This window comes from Miscanthus floridulus, chromosome 18 (genome assembly GCF_019320115.1).
Source record: "Miscanthus floridulus cultivar M001 chromosome 18, ASM1932011v1, whole genome shotgun sequence".
In the NCBI taxonomy this organism is placed as follows: Eukaryota; Viridiplantae; Streptophyta; class Magnoliopsida; order Poales; family Poaceae; genus Miscanthus; species Miscanthus floridulus.
The window spans coordinates 20,737,042-20,756,528 of record NC_089597.1 but is presented as its reverse complement, the minus strand read 5'-3'; the positions used below and the strand labels follow the sequence as shown (position 1 = coordinate 20,756,528).

The window sequence follows — 19,487 nt, the reverse complement described above, 5'->3', positions numbered from 1 at the left end:
CCGCCAGAGTTCGTATCCTACCCATCACCATGGCGGCGACGCCTGCTATGATTGATGAGCTGATCGAGGAGTTTCTCCTCCGCCTCCCTCCAACGGATCCTGCAAGTCTCGTCGATGCCGCCCTCGTCTGCAAGTCCTGGGGTCGCTTTATCTGCAGCCCCCGATTCCAACGCGAATTCCGAAAATTTCACTGTAAGCCACCAATGCTTGGCTTCTTTTGCAACATTGAAAGTGCCCAATTCTTTCCAACCTCTTCTTTCCACCTTCCCCAAGCCACCCTCCGTAGTTGCATCGTGCTCGATGCCCGCCACGGCCGCGTCCTCCTCGAAAGGAATGTTATGGAGGATGAAGATACCGTCCTCACCGTCTGGGACCCAACCATAGACGAGCAGTGGGATCTACCACAACTGGACATCGGCGAACAACTTGCTTGGTATGCAACTGTGCTTTGCGGGGCCACAACTAGTGGCTCTTGCAACCACCTAGACTGTCACGACAAACCATTCTAGGTGATCTCCTTGGGCCTTGGCATTGAGCCCGAGCATATGTCCTCCTTGCACATATACTCATCAGAGGTTGGCTCCTGGAGCGATCCAACTCTTGTACCTGAGTGCGATGTTGATGCAACATCCCCTGCACTTGTGGGGAATACACTCCACTTTTTGACTGATGATGGTAGTCGAATTCTTAGTTATGATATGGAAACAAGGGAAACATATGTGATTCATCTACCTCTTAAGCTCGGTGAGTGTTCTACTGCCCTCATGGAAATGGAGAATGGTGAGTTGGGAGTCGCAAGATTGGATGAAGCTGCAAAACTCACCCTCTGGTCATCAGAGTTGAATCCCAACAGAGACTTGGAATGGGCACAAATTAAAGTCATTGAGCTTGAGAAGGTGCTCCCTGTCAACGGTCGCTCCATCTATTCTAATTATATTGCATTTGCGCATGGTGCTGGAATCTTTTTTGTGGGGACAGATGATGGCATATTTAGTTTTGATCTAAAATCCGGCCAAGCAAAGAAGGTATTCAATGATCCATGTGTTGGATATGGTGTCAACATTGTTGTTCCCTATGTGAGCTTCTGCACTCCAGGTACGACTTTGCTTGGTTCATGATTTGTCAAAGTTTGGAACATGTAAATTTTCACTAGGACATGAAAATATGGATAGTATCATGATACTACATGAGTTCAGTGGATTTACGGAAGTAAGATGTATACCTATGTTACGCCTAGCAATAACTTTTATTTTGGCTATATACTATCCTTGACAATAGCTACTCATACCTAGGAATTTATTCACCTATTAGACCTACGGCAGGGTGTCAAAAATTTTGCGCTAAAAAACACACTAAAGTTGTGACACTACACATAGATGTATACCATGTGCCTATGTTTAATGTTGCACATTTCTATCCTTGATAGTTGAATGTAATAACACGGAATTTATGGATAATATGTGGGATACACACAAAATAGGTGTTTCTCTAGAGGTCTAAGTCAATCTTCTCTGAATGATTTGGGCAAGTTGTGAACGGGTGGGGCTGAGATCATAGGTTATTGTTGCTTTGTTAGCTATATATTTAGTTGCAATTTGGAGGAACATGTGGTTGGTTGGTAATAAATGTTCATTATGGCATATCAATTTGCAGTTAGCAGATTTTATTTATAATATTTGGTTTATTTTGCAGCACTGAGATCAATTGATATAGGCGAGGAACTAGAAGTTGATGCTGAGATAAACAACTCAGCTTGCTAAAGCGAGGCCTTGAAAATCAAGATGGAAGTGTACCACAAATAGGGGTTAACACTTTTTTCAAGTTTAATGGGTGGTGAATGTAAACCGATGAAAATCTTGAAATTGCTTTTCTATTGGTTGGTTGCAACAAATTTGACATTTTTGTGTAGGTAACTTACCTGACGAAAGGAGTTGCCTTTATTTAGCGCGTGTTTAAATACATTGGTGATCCATTGAACCAGCAACATGTCTAGTTCCTTTGTTTTTTCCTCGATGGTAATAATCGCAGTCCTTGAATTTGATTATTTCAGAGTATCAGCCTGTTAGCTGGTTGGTTTCAGCCAGGGCTTATCAGCCAGCCAACAGTGTTTTCATCTCGCAACAAACCAGCACCAGCCGGGCTTATCAGCCCAGAAACCAACCAGCGAATAGACTGTATATATCCTGCAAAAGATACTGAAGCTCAACTTTCGTGAGAGGAAGGAGAACGCTTGGGAAGATTCGACTCGGATGAACTTTCTGTAGTGTTTTCCTGGTGTTATGACTCGCTAGAGAAAGCACAATGGAAGTTATTTGCCAATATGTCAATGCCATTTTAAAAGTAAGAAAAATTAATTATTATTGCCTAGGATTTTTCTCCGTGACACGTTATTTGCATTTGATACTGTAGTTCCTTGTTTTCCCAGTTTGAAAACAGGCTCAAGAAAAAGAGAACACTGCAAAAGAAATTTAATTTAAATTTTGATAAAGTGATTCATACGAGCTCTTGCCATAATACTTTCCTCTGGTATACCCATATCAAATGTACCAAGCTCCAAGAGCACACTTTATTAATAGAAGCGTAAATTTCTGATTATAGCTTCTAGCACCAAATCAATTGTAAGTGTTGTGCGTTAGCACAGACAATATACTAGTATTTATGCGAAAGGGCATCTAGCCTAGTGGTTACAAGAGCCTCAGTAGCACCTTAGGTCCCGGGTTTGACTCTCATGGGAGCGAATGTTTTAGGATTTAACAACGTTTGTGTTTTCAGCGGTAGACGACGTTTCTGTCGATAGCGAGGCGTATATGGTGACTTCGTCGATCCCAAGAATTTGTTGGCTGGTCTTTAAAGATGATCATAACGTAGAATTTATGTGCGTGCATTCGTATGAGTGGGTACACGCGTTGTGAGTGTATGAGTCAAAAATACTAGTATTTATAATATTGAAAAAAAATCGAAGTCACGTGACTAGACATGACTAGAGTCAAATGGCTATTGTCTATTGACCAGTCGGGGAACCATCCCAAACCCTTCCACCCCGGTCCCCGGCCCGTCCATCACTCCTGCTACAACGTGACTCCTCGCATCCGCCCACTGCACCACCGGCTGCAACCGCAACCATGGCCGCCGATCCGCCGAAACCCTCCTCTGATCACCACAGGGAGGCGCGGGATCTGCGGCCGGCGAGGAGCGAGGAAGAGAGAGAGAGAGGGCAAGGGGAGATCGGGAGGAAGAGGGAGGGAGGGTAAGAGAAGTGACGAGGGGATATAGAGAGAGGATTGGAGAGGAGCGCGGACGACGCGACTGCGCCGAGGAGCCGCTGACGCTCCGAGCAGGCGGCCGCGCAGCCCAGATCCAGGTGGCGCGCTCGCGCTCCATGTTGATGAGGCTGGGGCGCACGTAGAGGGAGGAGGATGGGGCGCGACGACGCCGGCCGGGGGGAGCGCCAGTCGGCTTGGGGTGGCGCGGAGGCAGGGAGGCACGGAAGCGGAGGGACGGGGAGGAGCGGCGCCATGGGGTTGTCGCCTAGGGAGAGAAGAGAGGGATCGAGCGGAGAGAGAGAGGAGAGGGAGCAGGGGAGGATTTTTTTTGCGTAGGCTGTTGGAGATCGAGCGGTATGGGTTTGAGACTCATTTACTATGCGTGACCTAAATCCGGGAATGAGTATCTGGTTTGGGCATGCACCGATGGAGATAGCCTTAAGGGTAGAATTTATGTGCGTGCATTCATATGAGTGGGTATGTGTTGAAGTGTATGAGTCAAAAATACTAGTATTTATAATATTGACAAAAAAGTCGAAGTCACGTGACTAGACATGACTAGAGTCAATGGCTATTGTCTATTGACCAGTCGGGGAACCATCCCAAACCCTTCCACCCCGGTCCCCGGCCCGTCCTTCACTCCTGCTACAACGTGACTCCTCGCATCCGCCCACTGCACCACCGGCTGGCGGCTGCAACCGCAACCATGGCCACCGATCCGCCGAAACCCTCCTCTGATCCCCACGTGGATCCGGCGGCGCCGGCACCGGCCCGCGGCTGCCGCCTGCCCTTGGCCACCGTGGGGATCCTCGTCGACCTCGGGCTCAACCTCGCGCTCTGCCTCCGCCTCCGCCGCGGCGGCCACGACCTCGCCTTCGTCGGCCTCTCGCACCTCAACCTGCTCCTCCTGTTCCTCTCCCCCGCCGCTTCGAGCGCACGCCGCCAGGGTCAGCGGCGCGGGGCCGCGCCATGCTCGCCGTGTGGCTCCTCACCGCCACGCTCACCGCCGCCTTCACCTGGAAGATCGGCGCGCTCATGCCGCTGGCCTTCGCGGTCGCGGCGTGGGTCATGGCCGCCGCCACCGTGCTTGGTGGCTTCTGCATGCTGCTCCTCCTCCATGGCGACAAGTGATCGAGATCTGTGCGGGTCTGAGGCTCGGACTCGGAGCAAGAGTATGTATGTACCCTGCTTATCTCTGATGCGGAATTGCAGACTGACTCACATCTGTCAAAGGACATATGAATGAAAATAATTAAAATACAAGTGGTGGACGGCTTCATCTGGTTTCTTCTGGGTTCTGTTGGTTTCACCTGGAACAAATTAAATCTTTCAGTCGCTTTCACCTGTCCATTTCAACTGCATCTGCAACGTGTGGACATGGAGCGGATTTTTCATAAGTAGAATAATATATGGATTATGACGATGCTTATGCTGAAATGTTGTGAGAGAAAAACACTGTTCGATAACTGAAAAGTAGTGTTGAATAAGCTCAAGCAAATCGCGTTAATATTCTTTCACCAGTCAGCACAATCTGAACGCATCTCTTGCTTTATTATAACAAGAAAGGGAAAATGATGGTTCCTCACATCTCATTTTTAGTCCGTCGACTTGAATCGGAGCCCTATGGTACGTTGGTTATAGCACGACTGCACGAAGGCACTGAAGTTTGTTTACAGGAGATGCATGGGGCTGTCCAGCTGTTGTCAAGGTTCGCTTAGTACAGAAAGAAGAAATAGAGTGAAGTTTCTCCTCTCTGGAAGTTGATTATACTATGTGAATAGATAAATAGCCGCGATCTAAATTGGAACAAAAAAGAAAAATGAACAATTATTTGTACTGCTATAACTGTTTTTCTTAAATTATTTCCACCATCAATCCTGAAATGTAAATGATTTTGAATTATCTAAAGTTGGTCTATCCCAGTTTTTTTTAGAGCAGGTCTATCCCAGATTTGATCGTGTTTATTGGAAAGAGCAATAATATTCAGAACATCAAATTAGCATTATTAAATACATTATGAAGTAGTTCCATAATTCACCTTTTTTATGTGGTACGGAGTAGGTGTCAATATGTTCTCTTTAAGTTTGATCAAATTTAGGATAGTTTGATGTATGATAAACTTAAATCCTTTATATTGTTTGACGGAGGAAGGGGAAACTTAATTAGATAAATAAAAAAAATTCTATGAGTAAAAAAAACTAATGTTCCTCGTTCCGTGCTCTTATATCAGCATAACAACGAATGCTATGCTTCCCAAGAATGCTGTATCATCTTATTTGTTTTGACTTGGTCTCCTGTTATATTTAATTTACTATCATGGCATCCGGTAAGTCACTACTTTAGAGGCGGTTAAAATCGCTTTTCAGAGACGGTTTGAATAACCCCTACAATGCCACCGACTATAAAAATAAGTTTTAGAGGTGGTTTTCTTAAGATAACCGCAACTAAAAATGATTTTCAGAGGCGGTTTTCTTAAGACAACTGCAACTTAAAATGATTTTCAGAGGCGGTTGACTCAACAGCCCCTAAAAATAATTTTCAGAATTTTTCAAAAATCATTTAGAGTCTAATAAAAATAAGAAAAAATATTTTTAATATGGCCGGAAGGCCTGAGGAACGACCTCCGGCTCAAAAGATTTATTTTTCACTCATTCCGGCTCACAAGATCTATTTTTCACTCATTTTTTTAAATAAGTGCAGAGACCAAGATTCGAGCCCATGACCTCTTCCTCGCGTGTCTCATCCCCTACCACCACACCACACAATCTCTTATATCTTATTCTACAATGTTGTCTATTTGTGCTAATATGTACGAATCTTATAAATAATATTTTAACTCATAAACAATCTTAAATGAGAAAACTTTCAACTACAAAGTTTTGGATCTCGTCGAGCACTACAACTTTGATATAGAACATTTCTCCATCCAAGGTCATTTGAAAATTCAAAAAATTGAAATTTAAAATCTGAGACTTAATTTATATATTTGGAACCCTAAATGATCTCAAACAAAAAAATTATCAACTACAAAGTTTTAGATCTCGTCGAGCTCTACAATTTTGATATAAAGTTTGTCTTCATCCGACTTCATTTAAAACAGATATGGATTTATTTGTGTTGCAGCTATTTTTAAGGACGGTTTCGTTAATACAATTTTCAGATGCGGTTATCTTAAGGGAACAGTCTACGAAAATCACTAATTTTCAGAGGTGGTTTTCTTAATACAACCGCCTCTAACAATCGATTTTCATAGACGGTTCTCTTAACGAAACCGCCGCTAAAAATTGATACATTTTTAGAGGTAGATTCACTACTAGAGAATAGACTTTAGAACGATGTCCCAATTTGGCATTAGCCTTGGCATTTTTTGCCCCCGGGACTAGAGAGGTTTTTAGTCCCGGTTGGTGTCTTCAATCGGGACTAAAGGTCCCTGCCCAACGGCTACTGCGCTCGGCACAGTGGCAGGGGACCTTTAGTCCCGGTTGGAGACACCAACCGAGACTAGGTAGACCTTTACTCCCGGTTGGAGCCACCAACCGGGACTAAAAGTCCTCCAACCTTTAGTCCCAGTTGGTAATACCAACCCGGATTAAAGGTAGACCCTTTAGTCCCGGTTGGTAACACCAACCCGGACTAAAGGACCCTTTAGTCCCGGTTGGTAACACCAACCGGGACTAAAGGTCCCCCGATGGGTTAGTTCAAAAGGAAAGTATCCCATCCATTTTTAGATGTGTTGTGTAGGTGGGGTGGTAAGCTACACGCGAGGCAGTGCATGAGGTCTTGGGTTCGAATCTCACGGGGCGCAGCGGTGGGAGGCATTATTTTTTTTTAAAGCTGGGAGGATCTTTAGTCCTGGTTGTGGCAAACCGGGACTAAAGAACAACACCTTTAGTCCCGGATTGCTAGTCCCGGTTGGGAAACCAGGAGTAGAGCTGGTTCCCAACCGGGACTAGATCTCATTTCTATAGTAGTGATTTCTTAATGGAACCACCTCTAAAAATTGATTTCTAGCAACGGTTGTATAGCTGCATTGCCTCTCGCGAAGGTTAGTGATGACGTACTAAGACAACCGCTTCTGTTAGAAAAAAGAGACGCCTCTAAAAAATCATTTCCGTAGTAGTGAGTTACGATCGATCTATACTGTCTAACAGTCTAACTCTCCAACTGATATATACTGTAACAGACTGATGATGTGTTCACGGTTTGTTTTCCCTCAGCTTCATCACATTATTGGTTAATCGATTTGTTGAACTGAATCCTAGTTGCTGGATTTCGTGTTTGAGCTAGTTTGAACAAGCAGATGACAGATGCCCATCAATATTCTGTCGTGTTCCGATCTGTACTAGTCAGTCGTCGCGGCGCACAAACCGTGCAAACGCTAGTTGCGCCATTGCTACTGGTACTCAAGTTCTTTGTGTTCAAATCTGGAAATGCATATGCTTCGGCGCGGAGCCAACGGCTCCATATGCAGTCGGCGTCGTGTCAGCAGCTTGAGCCACTGGTTCTTATTAGATTGCTTGCACTTTAAGGCAGCTTAGCTTCGCATGTGAATGCTTATTACTCATGTCAGCTTGTTGCCAGAGAGTACACCATACGAGCATACGATCCAACGATCTCAAATAAATAACAATCCTGTTGTCAAAAAAAAAAAAAAAACAATCCTACTACTCGGGGTCTCGATATCCTAATAACCTTATAACCAGTACATGGATGTGACTGCCTTTTGTAAGTCAACGAAAATTTCCATCCTATAGTGCCTGTTGTTACAGTTTAGTTCCACTTTCCAGTGTGCTGCTGTCGGCTGATCACGTGTTAGCGTAGGATTCTAGTGGCCTACTAGTTTGTAGTTTCTTATCAGTTCTTGCATAGTTTCTTCACATTCTCAGGTACTCTATCCTACCCTGCAGATGATGTAAACCCTCCGTTCCAAAAATAATTACATTTATCATCTTTCTCGAAATCAATTTTTTAGAATGAATCAAATATATAAAAGATTGTATTGTAGATATTTATGACATAGTGTTGACAGTAGAATATACTCCTATTTTTATATTAAATTTATTTAAAGCTAGTTAAAAATAAAATGTTTTGTTATTTAAGAAATAAGATGTGTACTTATTTTGTTAAACCATGGCCGCCGTTCCGGCCAGACCCTCCTCTGCAGATGCCCACGCCGACCCCGCGTCGCCAGCGACGGCGCCCGCCCGCGGCCGCCGCCTGCCGTTGGCCACCGTGGGGATCCTCGTCGCCCTCGGTCTCAACCTCGCGCTCTGCCTCTGCCTCCGCCTCCGTCATGGCGCTGGCGGCGGCCACGACCTCGCCTTCGTCGGCCTCTCCCACCTCATCCTGCTCCTCCTGTTCCTGTCCCTCCGCCGCTTCCAGTCGCCGCCGGGGTCAGCGGCGCGAGGCCGGGCAAAGCTCGCCGTGTGGCTCCTCGCCGCCACGCTCGCCACCGCCTTAACCTGGAAGGTCGGCGCGATGATTCCCCGGGCTTCGAGTTCGTCGTCGCGGTGTGGGTTATTATGGCGGCGAAAGGGCTGGATGGACGGCGGTCACGACATCAAACTATGCTGATCTGATCTATAAGAGACTCGGAGTAAGCATGTATGTACCCTGGTCATCCCTGATCTACAACAGACTCGCATGCAGATCGACTTGCAGACTCGACATATGAATGGAAATAAAATAATAGAATAAAATCTTTTGGCCGCATCTCCTTTTTAGTCACGACTCAAAATCGGAGCACTTTACAACAGTATGCTCATTAGTTGCAGAATGCAGGCAATACGATAATGCTCCACACCGGACGTCCGGATGGACAGACGGATCTGACCCGCCCGACCCGACCCATCCATGCCACACGCCGCCTCTCACACTCCGCCTTATCCTTCTAGCGCAGCTCGTCAGTTCGCTTCACAAAAAAAAAACAGCGCTGCTCCCTTCTATAGTGCCAAGCTGCTCGTCACGGGCAGCGCGAGGCCGCTCACCACGGCCTTCTCCGGCGCCCTCCAGTGCCGCGGCGCCGCATCCGCCCCCATCCCACGCTGTTCGCAAGATAGCATCAGTTCCTTGTCCAGTGCGAGGCTGCTCGCCCCAGGAAGCACAAGGCCACTCGCCGGGGCCTTCTCCGGCGCCCTCAAGCGCCGCAGCGTTGCATCCGCCCGTCTTACGCCGCTGCTTACGGTGCCATCTCGATCCCGACGACGCCGTCTTCACCACCAGTCTCCTCGCGTCCGGCTGCACGGTCGCCCTCGTGCTCTCCGACCCCACCGAGCGCACGCCTCGATGCATATCTGCGCCGCCGCTAGAGCCGCCACGTCGATCCTCGTCCCCAAGCATCCCTTCGTCGTACGTGGAGCCACCGCAGTTCCCCACCAGGTAGGCCGTGCCGCCGGCGACGGTGTGTTTCAAGTCTATGTTTCAGGTGTTTCAGTTGTTTCAGACGTTTTATTTTAAATGTTTTCATCTGGATGTTTCAAAAGTAGATTTTGGTGTTGCACGTGTTGCAATGGCTATACACGCATGTTTCAAATGCATGAGTGTTTCACCTATCTTCAGACGTATATTGCATATGTTTCATTTGGATGTTTCAAAAGTAGATCGGGTGTTGCACCTTGCCGGTGGCTGATGGAGACCGGCCTACCGCAAAGCTTTGGCTCCTACCTCACGCCTTCCTCGCATAGCACGCCTCGCCCTCACCTCTCCTCCCCCTCCCCTCCCTTTCCCTTCCCTCTATCTCGCCATGGTAGTTTGAGCTCGACCTGATTTCCGTACGGACAAGGGATGGGCAATGGGCAATGGGCGCGGGACGAGGGATCAGCTGCGTGCGTCGGGCACTAGGCTTGCCGCAGGCAATAAGGTTTGTTTACAGGAGATGCATGTCGGGCTGCACCAACTTCTCTTTTATCTGGTACTCACTCCATTCCAAATTACAAAGACATTTTATTTTTAAAATTAATACATTGTTTTACTATGTATATTTAAACGTAGTGTATATCTAAATGCATAGCAAAAATTATGAATTTGAAAAGCCAAAACGTCTTATGATTTGGGATAAAGGGAGTAGTTGATTTTGAGGGGAGAGATAAATAGCCCGTTCTAAATTGGAACATGAACAATAAAAAATTGCGGAAGAAGTGTTGCACGCTCGCTGCTGTGTACCAAAAGCAAAATTAAACAACTGTTTATACTGCTACAACATTTTTTTCTTAAATTATTCCCACCATCCTGAAATGTACAGGATTTTGAATTATCCTAAGTTGATCAATCCAATATTTTACTCTGTTTATTGAAAAGAACAATAATATTTACAATATCAAATTAATATAGTTAGATACATTGTCAAATGCACTTCATCCATCCCCAAAAGAATGCAATTCTGGAACAACATCGCGTTTTAGTATATCAAGTTTGACTAATATAGATATTTATAATATGAAATAAATATCATTAGATTAATTATGAAATATATTTTCATAATAAATTAATTTGGAGCCATAAATATGAATATTATTTACTAAAAACTTGGTCAAACATGAATCACTTTAACTGGCACGCAATCCATAGTTACATCCTTTTCGGACAGAGATAGTAGTTTCTTAATTTACCTCTTTAATATCATAGATGCACATCTTTCTATAAACGTTGTCAAAATTACGATAGTTTAACGTGTAACAAACTTACACTACGGGAAACACGTGATTTGTCGTGTGTTTAGGGCACTCGGCAAAGCTCCTATTGCACTCGGCAAAGGCTTTGCCGAGTGCCACACTCGGCAAAGAGCAGTCGGCAAAGAACCCATCGGCAAAGGTTTCTTTGTCGAGTGCCACATATCGGGCACTCGGTAAAGCCTTTGCCGAGTGTCACGTCAGCACTCGGCAAAAAAAAAATCCGACGTCAACTCTGACGGCCTCTTTGCCGAGTGCCACCTCAGCGACACTCGACAAAGATTTTTTTCTTTTTTTTTTTGAAAATTCTTTGCCGAGTGCCATATTCTTGCACTCGGCAAAGAATTTTTTTCTTTTTTAAAAAAAATCTTTGCTGAGTGCCATGGCTCTAGCACTCGGCAAAGCTGGGAAATTGGGTCTCTGCTTCCTAGCTTTGCCGAGTGCCATGGTCACGGCACTCGGCAGTGTGGCACTCGGCAAAGAGAGGAAAAATGTTGTTTTTTTGTTTTTTGCTTTCCATCAGCACAAACAAAGAAATCACATATATATCAACACACAACACAGGATATATCACATACACATCCATATTCCATCAAATACACATCCATAACCCATCACATACACATCCACCATCCATAATCCATCACATACAAATCCATTGTCCATAATCCATCATATACATTCGCATCATCCATGACAATATCCATCACAATATATATATGTCTCTAGTAGTAGTCCAACATAAGGCTAAGTCTAACACAAGTCCATGCAACATGAAAAGAAACAAATAAATGGTACCTACTGCCAGCCTCCCCACCCGGAATGTGAACTACCACCTTGAGGAGTGCCAGTTGTCCACCCGGCCTGTGGAGAAGGGCCACCTTGAGGAGTCGGGTTCGAACCCGCCGACTGTTGCTGCACAAATGAGAAGCGAATTCATGAGTATCTATAGGAGGGCCGCACAAGCTAAATGAATAAACAACCATATATACTCACCGGAGTCCCTATAGGAGGAGGAGGAGCCACAACTGGAGCAAGCAACGACTGGGGCACGACCACACTAGGCAAGGCCTGAAGGCTCGCCATGAAGCTAAACATGTCCTGCAGCCTCTGCGCCTCGGCCGCCCTCTGGGCTTGTACAACCTCCATCTCTAGCCAATGGGCCTCCACCTGGGCCGCCTGCTGGGCCTCCAACCTCCGCAAGTCGGCCTGCAACATTCCATCCGCAATGTTTAAACAATGAAAAGGCAAAGGTAGATGTGTAAAAGCAATGAACGACGAATAAAACAGTACTAACCTAGAGTTCCGCCATCTGCTGCTGTGAGCTCTGTTGCCGAGAGTGTATGGGGAGGGAGGAGCTCGTGCTCCTTGCTTGAATCTCGGCGAGGTTGGGAACAGAGGCGGAGTCGACTGTGCTGTCCGCCATCCAGTACCGGTCGTGCTGCTTAACTCCTCCCATCCTCATCAGGAGGTCTGTGTCCAGGGGCTGGGTGGCCAGATCGAAGTCCTCCCCATGGCGCTCGCGGGCCACCGAGGTGTACTCGCTAAGCTTGCTGTGGACGCTCGCGTTGGTGTACGCCTCAGGCCCATCCGCCGGGTTGTAGGTGACTTCCGGGCCGTCGCCTTGCCCTTGTGTGCCAGGGCGTACGCCATGAACTCATTGCATTCCTGGCCTTGGTGCGCTTGGGACTGCGAGGAAAACACAAAGATGATTACAAGTAATGAGAATTGAGCGTTAGAATAAATAAATATAGATGAAAACACAAAGAAGATTACCCATGTCTGGGCGTACGCGCTGAGGCTTCGGTTGCCTTGGTGGTGTGGCGCCCCACCCATCTACAGGCGGCAGTCTCGATGGATGTTGTGCTTCTCCGCCCACTCCTCTGAGAGCCACCTGTCCACAATGGCCACCCAGCAGAGGCAGTGCCTAGCGCACCAATTAGGACATTGCTGCATGCCATCAAGTTATTGATATGTCAGAAGATGAAATGAAGCGTACCTATTCTTCATGGAAGGAGTCAATATTAATGTTTTGTACTTACCGAGAGGTACTGCTCCTTGGTGAGCGTCCTGGTCCTGGCTTCGGCCTTCCTCACCACCTGACCAAGGACGTCGGCATTGTAGTTGATGATGCACTGGAGCCGCGTCTCGTGGTACAGGTCCAAGAGTCGGGACCTACAGACCTTGTCCTGCACTCACGCCGCCCGGTCCTCAAACCCTTCGTCGCACTTGAAGATGTCCTGCATACAGACATCATGTATCGTTTCATTATTTCAAGAACGACCAATGAATGTGTAGTATTGACCAATTTAGTGCGATGAAGACTCACCCAGAACTCGGCCTTGATCCACGCCGCAACGGTGCCGAACTCGTTGTCCTCGGCGGCGTAGAAGTGGTCCCACGTCTAGGGCAGCGAAGTCACTGAGGCGTAGGTGACCATGCCAGGGTAGTGCTGCCGAATCAGAAGGCCCAGGGTGCCATTGATGTGCCGGCCCGTTCCGGACACAACTTCCCAGTTGCTGCAAGAGTCATTAAGAAGAATTGTTAGTCTCCAGTTCGATTTTCAACATGTCATATGAAATAGTAGTGAAATAATACTTACTTGTCGCCGCTGGGTCGAATCACCGGGCGTCGGTGAAGTGGGATCGGCCGCACCGGGAGCTGCGAGGGCCCACACAAGTAGACTCCCGACGAGGTAGAGCCAGAGGCAATGCAAGTGGAACCCCCTGCTGTCGCTATCGCTGCCTCCCTATGGTCTAACAAGTCAGAGGAAGTGCCAGCCCCTCCTATGTGCAGGCCCACCGCCTGGTCGTCCTTGTCCACCAACGGGGTGGCAGCCGGCTGCACCCTCGTCCTCGGATGGCCGCAGGGGCGGCTGCTCCTCGTCCTCCTCGTCGGCGGCTCCGGCAAGGGGTCCTCCTCATCGTGGGGTGGTGAGCGCTCCCTCATGTAGAGGGAGTTGACCCCCCGACGGGCCTGCCTTCCGCCCGACATTTGTCGAGTGCCTACAATTTCAAAGAGTAAACCAATTAGCACAGTTAAATTACAAGTACTTATAAAGAGATGCAAAATGAACGAAACATAATTGCAATAATAATAATAATAATAATAATAATAATAATAATATAGTATTACATAAATTAGAAATATTCTTCACGATCGGCAGTGGCTGGATCATAGGTGTCGTCATCACTATCAATATTGTCGAGTAAATCGGGCTCATCTCCATCGTGTCATCATTGTCATCGCCTAACTGTAATCGCTCAAGCATTTGTAAGTCCTTAGCATTTTGCACCTCTTCTCCATCGTCCTCATCTCCATCATCCTGATCAATGTCATTGTCTACTTCCATGCCCATCAGCAAAAACATGTCTATGTCAAACCTCCCTTCTAGCCCCTCTAGTTTATAGAACTCCCGTGTGTTTGGGTCAAAGCTGTAATCCTCATCGTTTGGGACAGGCAGTTTACTGTGCGGCGATACCAACTGCACAAGGTACCAACCGATAAGATTGGGGTCTTTTTGGCACGCCCATGGGAGATAATAAACTTGCGTGGCCTGTTGAGCCACAATATAGACATCCTCTCCTTGATAGACAGAATCCTATCGAATTTCGACTTGTCCAATCTTAGGGGCTGTTCTCGTGACATTAGGATCGAACCAATGGCATTTGAATATGACTTGATTAGGAGCTTTGCGACACTCAAAATTGAGCTTGTATATTTCTTCTACTATGCCGTAGTAGTCGCGCTCATCGGCGTCGGGCGTACGAACTCCGGTATTCGTGGTTTTCCGATTGGGCCGACTCCGCTCGTAGTTTCTTGTGTGAAAGCGATAGCCATTCACATCATAAACGGTGAATGACTTGACCTTGTAGGCGAAGCCTTTGGCGAGCCCTTTCAACTCAGCATCCATTTCCGCATCCTTGCGGGCCTGCAAGGTGAGGCCGGATAGATCGTTACATTACTCGCTCGTAGGAGCAAAGTGGGATGTCAAGATTGAACGAGGGTAAATTGGACGGTACCTTCGTATCGAACTAGGATATGAAATCGGGCACACCATCTTTGAGAAGACTATCTTCTTCTTGAGGGGAAGGAGCCCTATTCCCTCTCCAGTATTTATTCAGAAATTCCCTAAAAAACAAGAGATAAGGGGGTTCGATAGATGGAGGATAGTGACAAGGGCGTATGTAACAAGCTCATTGAGAACTTACTGCACATAAGGCTTCACTTCGTCAAGGTTCAACAACACATACAGCATGATAGTGCGCCACTCATCATGCCGCAAGGTCTTGGTGCCCGATGCGCTTGCCTTTCCGAGTTGCCCTTTGAAAAGGCTGAGGTTCGATGAACTCTCGTCCGTGTTGTAACGAGGGGGACGATTGTGCAAGCTGGGAAGGCCATCCTTATAGTATGCTGTTGTGAAGTTTGACACCTCCTCCAGAATGAATGCCTCTGCCACAGAAGCCTCAATTTTGGCTTTATTTCTACACTTTTTCCGAAGAATCTTTAGACATCTCTCAATTGTATACCACCAATGGGCCTGCACGGGCCCCCCCCATTCGTGCCTCATACGGTAGGTGTAAAATCAGATGCTGCATCACCAGGAAGAAGCCGAGTGGGAAGATCTTCTCCAACTTGCAGAGCAACACAGGTGCCACTTTCTCCAAGTCATCAATCACGTCCCGAGATAACTCCTTGGCACAAAGCTGGCGGAAGAAATAGCTCAACTCTGCCAGCACGCGCCACACATGCTCAGGGATGTATCCTCGGGTCATCGCAGGAAGGAGCCGCTCAATCCATATGTGGTAGTCATGACTCTTCATCCCTAAGACTCGCATAGTGGACAAGTTCACTCCCTACTCAAATTCGCCGCATGCCCATCAGGGAACATTAACGTCTGGATCCACTGCAGTACTTCCTTCCTTTGGTCCTTTTTCAAGACGAAATCGACCGGAGTCCCTTCTCCATTTCTTGACGGGCGTGGGAGGCTTCATTCACTTGCTTTGGCCTATCGCACATCGTTGCCAGGTCCAGTCTAGCCTTAACGTTGTCCTTTGGACTTATCAGGAATGTCCATGAGTGTTGCAAAAAGCGCCTCGACGATATTCTTTTATGTGTGCATTACATCAATATTGTGTGGAAGAAGAAGGTCATTGAAATAGGGGAGCCTAGTCAAGCCCGATTTATGAGTTCCACTGGTGTTCCTCACCATATCCAATAAAACCACATTTCTCTTATCATCTTGAGAGCCTCTATCTCAGCACGGACCTCGGCACCAGTCGTCATCTGAGGTGCAGGGTCGGTGACTTTGAACCCCTTTCCTGAAGTTCTTAACGTCTCGTCTAAATGGATGGTCAAGAGGGAGGAATTGACGATGTTGGTCAAACGAATATAAACTTGCCACCCCTCTTCAGCCAAGTGAACCTCACAGCTGTCTTGCATATTGGCATGGGAACTTCCATGAACACACCACGCGCAGAATATGCCATACGCCAGGAAGTCATGCAGGGAGTTAGTGGTACCACATATGCATTGTGAAGTTCTTCTTGTAGCTCGGTCGTATGTCAGTACCCCCTTTTCCCAAGCAAGGATCAATTCATCAATGAGAGGCTCCATGAACAAACCCATCTTGTTCCCGGGTGTCCAGGAATTATCAGTGACAAGAATACGTTCTTGGGTTGAAACATGACGTCGGGGGGGGGGGAGATTGAGGGGGATCACGAACACAGGCCAACAAGTGTACGGGGCCGCCAGCAATCCATAGGGGTTGAACCCATCTGTTGCCAGTGCTACACGTACATTCCGAGCCTCCTCAGCTTTACCATGATGTATGCCATCAAAATGGGTCCATGCATCACCATCCGATGGGTTGTACCATCTTGTCAGCATTGTATCTTTGCCATGTTTGTGTCATGTCATCTGTTTCGCAGACTCCTCTGTCATGTACAAGCCGTTGGATCCTCGGTATGACAGGAAGGTACCATAGGACCTTCGCAGGGATACCAAGCTGTTCCTTCTTGCCATCACTAGTGTCGACCTCCAGATACCTAGAGGATTTGCACTTTGGACAGTGCGTTTCTTTCTCGTGATCTTTCCTAAATAGGACGCAACCATTCGGACAAGCATGGATGTGCTCATACGGCATCTTAAGGGCACGAAGAAGTTTTCTGTGACTCGTACAAGTTCTTCGGCAGAATGTGACCCTCCAGAAGCAGGGATCCAACAACTGCCAACATACCATCGAAGTTGTCTCGACTCATGCTACACTGCGACTTGAACGCCATTAGGCGTCCAATGGAATCCAGTTGCGAAACCATTGTTTTTTTCGTGAAGGGGCTTCTGTGCTGAAGACCACATATCGTAGTACGCCTTTGCGGATTCCTCTGGCTCGTCCTCTAATCCTTCACCGAACCATGCCTCCTGAAAGTCATCCATCCAGTCTGCTACCACGGCATCTCCATCAAAAGCCTCGAGGCGTGGTCTCACCACCTCCTCTCTAATACGATCGGCTTCACCATGGTGGATCCAGCAGGTATAGTTTGGCGTGAATCCATACTTGCAAAGATCTTCCCCCCACGTTCTTCCTATTCTTTCTTACATGGTTGTCACATTTGCTGCAGGGACACGGCATCTCGACTCGACCCTCTAGCAGCCTCGCCAAATGAATGCTCCAAGAAAGCATTAGTCTTAGTCATCCATTTTGGATTCATACTTGCGTGGGCCCGTTGTACATCTAATCATGGTTCTCCATCCTCTGGCATATACATATGTAAGCGAGTAATATATAACCAGCAATGCATCTGCATGGTGTTCCTACCATCTAATAGGTTAGGATAGGTCCTAATCCCACCCGCGGATATGTATATGAGGTCAGTTTCAAATGCTCCACTCCTATCTGAGATAGAAATTTCTGGTAGCACCTCCCCGTTGTTCTCCCTATACACGTCTTGCAAGGGAGAGTGTGTATCCGGAGAACAACAGGGAGGGTGATGCCGAAAGTCTGTCTCGGACCGGAGCGCGAACCATGGAAAACTAACCTCATCTACGCATCAGTGGGCTGTCTAAAATACGTGGATAATCCGAAAGAGATACGGTCACAGATATTCAAAGATCTGCATACCTCCGACCGTATCTCTTTTGACGGGAGACGCCTAACTGGGCTACGTGACCATATAAAAAACATGCCTGCAAAGGGAAGGAGGGGGTTATACATAGGGTGGCGGTGGAGTCGGGCTAGCGGTGGCAGTGGCATGTCGGTGCAAGTGTGGCGAGGCGATGCGGTGCAGGCAACCAGCAGTTGCCGACGAAGACGATTAGGGTCGCCGAGTCCCTCCATGGGTCCTTCTCCTACATAAAAAGGCAATAGGTTAGAATCCATTGAAAATTTCGGCAAGCACCTCCCCTGCACGGGGAGGTTTCCAAAACCTGCAAGAAACATAGGCGCGATGGCCAAAACCACATATATACCAAACATAGGCACGAAGGCCAACAAACATATATATACCAAGACGAGCCATGCACTTTAGTTCTCTTTCCATGCAGATGGAAGTATCGAAGTAGTACAACAAGTACTACTACCAATACAACTACTACTAACACTAACACTACTACTACTACACTACTACTATCACTACTTACTACTAACAATACTACACTACTAACTACTACTACTTACTAACTACTACTAACACTACTAAGTACTACTACTAACTACTACAGGTGTAGGGCATACCTTCGCGAAGAATGGCAACAACGAGGGTCGGCGACGACGGCGGGACGACCGCAGCGGCGTGAGGGTCGACGGGCCTAGGCCGGCACCTTCCTTCTCCTCTCCTTCTCCTTCTCCTCCTCTCTTCTCCCCTCCTCCTCTCTTCTCCCCTTCTCCCTCTTCTCCCCTGCCTCCTCCTCCTCTCTTCTGCAGTGGCCGCCGGCGGGGCAGTGGCCGCCGACGGGGGAGGTGGCCGCCGAGGGGGGCGCCAGGGGGAGGTGGCCGCCAAGGGGGCCGGCGCGGGCGGTGGAGGCCGGGCGGGGCTGGGGCCGCGGCGCGCCTCCTCCTCCTCTCTTCTGCAGTGGCCGCCGAGGGGCGCGCAGGCGGGGGAGGTGGCCGCCGAGGGGGCCGCGCGGGCGGTGGGGCCGGTGGGGCGGTGGCCCCGGCGGGGCCCGCGGCGGCGCTGGGGCCCCGCGGGGAGGCGGCCCGGGGGCGCGGCCGGCGAGGGGCCGGCGCACGGGAGGCCGGTGGCCGGCGATGTGCGGAGGCACGGGCCGGCGGAGGCGCGGGCCGGCGATGTGCGACGGCGGCGGCTGAGGGAGAGAAGGTGAGAGGGAAGAGAAATGAGAGAAAGAGAGAGAGCGCCGTGCGCGGGTGAAGGGATAAGGCGACTTTGCCGAGTGCCAGATCGGCGGCACTCGGCAAAGTCAATTTTCTTCGCCGAGTGTTGTGATCTGGCGCTCAGCGAAGTTTTAAAAAAAATTCAACAGCTCTTTGCCGGCTTTGCCGAGTGCCAGATCGGTGGCACTCGGCAAAGTCAATTTTTCTTCGCCGAGTGTCGTGATCTGG

General features: G+C 48.0%; 2 protein-coding genes and 1 pseudogene across 2 annotated transcripts in view; all 3 read left to right on the top strand.

Moving 5' to 3' along the window:
• Positions 1–29: 29 nt before the first annotated feature.
• On the top strand, positions 30–1,760 carry LOC136523426 (uncharacterized). Its single transcript, XM_066517113.1, has 3 exons — positions 30–433; positions 692–1,095; positions 1,693–1,760. Exons 1-3 carry the CDS (start codon positions 30–32, stop codon positions 1,758–1,760), a joined length of 876 nt encoding a protein of 291 aa, XP_066373210.1.
• Positions 1,761–3,929: 2,169 nt separating this feature from the next.
• On the top strand, positions 3,930–4,456 carry LOC136520045 (uncharacterized; annotated as a pseudogene).
• Positions 4,457–13,718: 9,262 nt separating this feature from the next.
• LOC136523425 (uncharacterized) overlaps positions 13,719–19,487 on the top strand; it is a 22,383-nt gene continuing 16,614 nt past the window's right edge. Inside the window, exons 1-2 of the mRNA XM_066517112.1 lie at positions 13,719–13,863; positions 18,852–19,245. Coding sequence (XP_066373209.1) covers positions 13,719–13,863; positions 18,852–19,245 — 539 coding nt within the window. The remainder of the gene's footprint in view (positions 13,864–18,851; positions 19,246–19,487) is intronic.

Excerpts from the sequence above, each read along its gene's own strand:
- LOC136523426 (XM_066517113.1), top strand. The coding sequence starts at position 30 with ATGGCGGCGACGCCTGCTATGATTGATGAGCTGATCGAGGAGTTTCTC. Across the intron at positions 434-691 it reads ATCGGCGAACAACTTGCTTG|TTATGATATGGAAACAAGGG; the intron begins GTATGCAACTGT and ends TCGAATTCTTAG. Across the intron at positions 1,096-1,692 it reads TGTGAGCTTCTGCACTCCAG|CACTGAGATCAATTGATATA; the intron begins GTACGACTTTGC and ends TTTATTTTGCAG.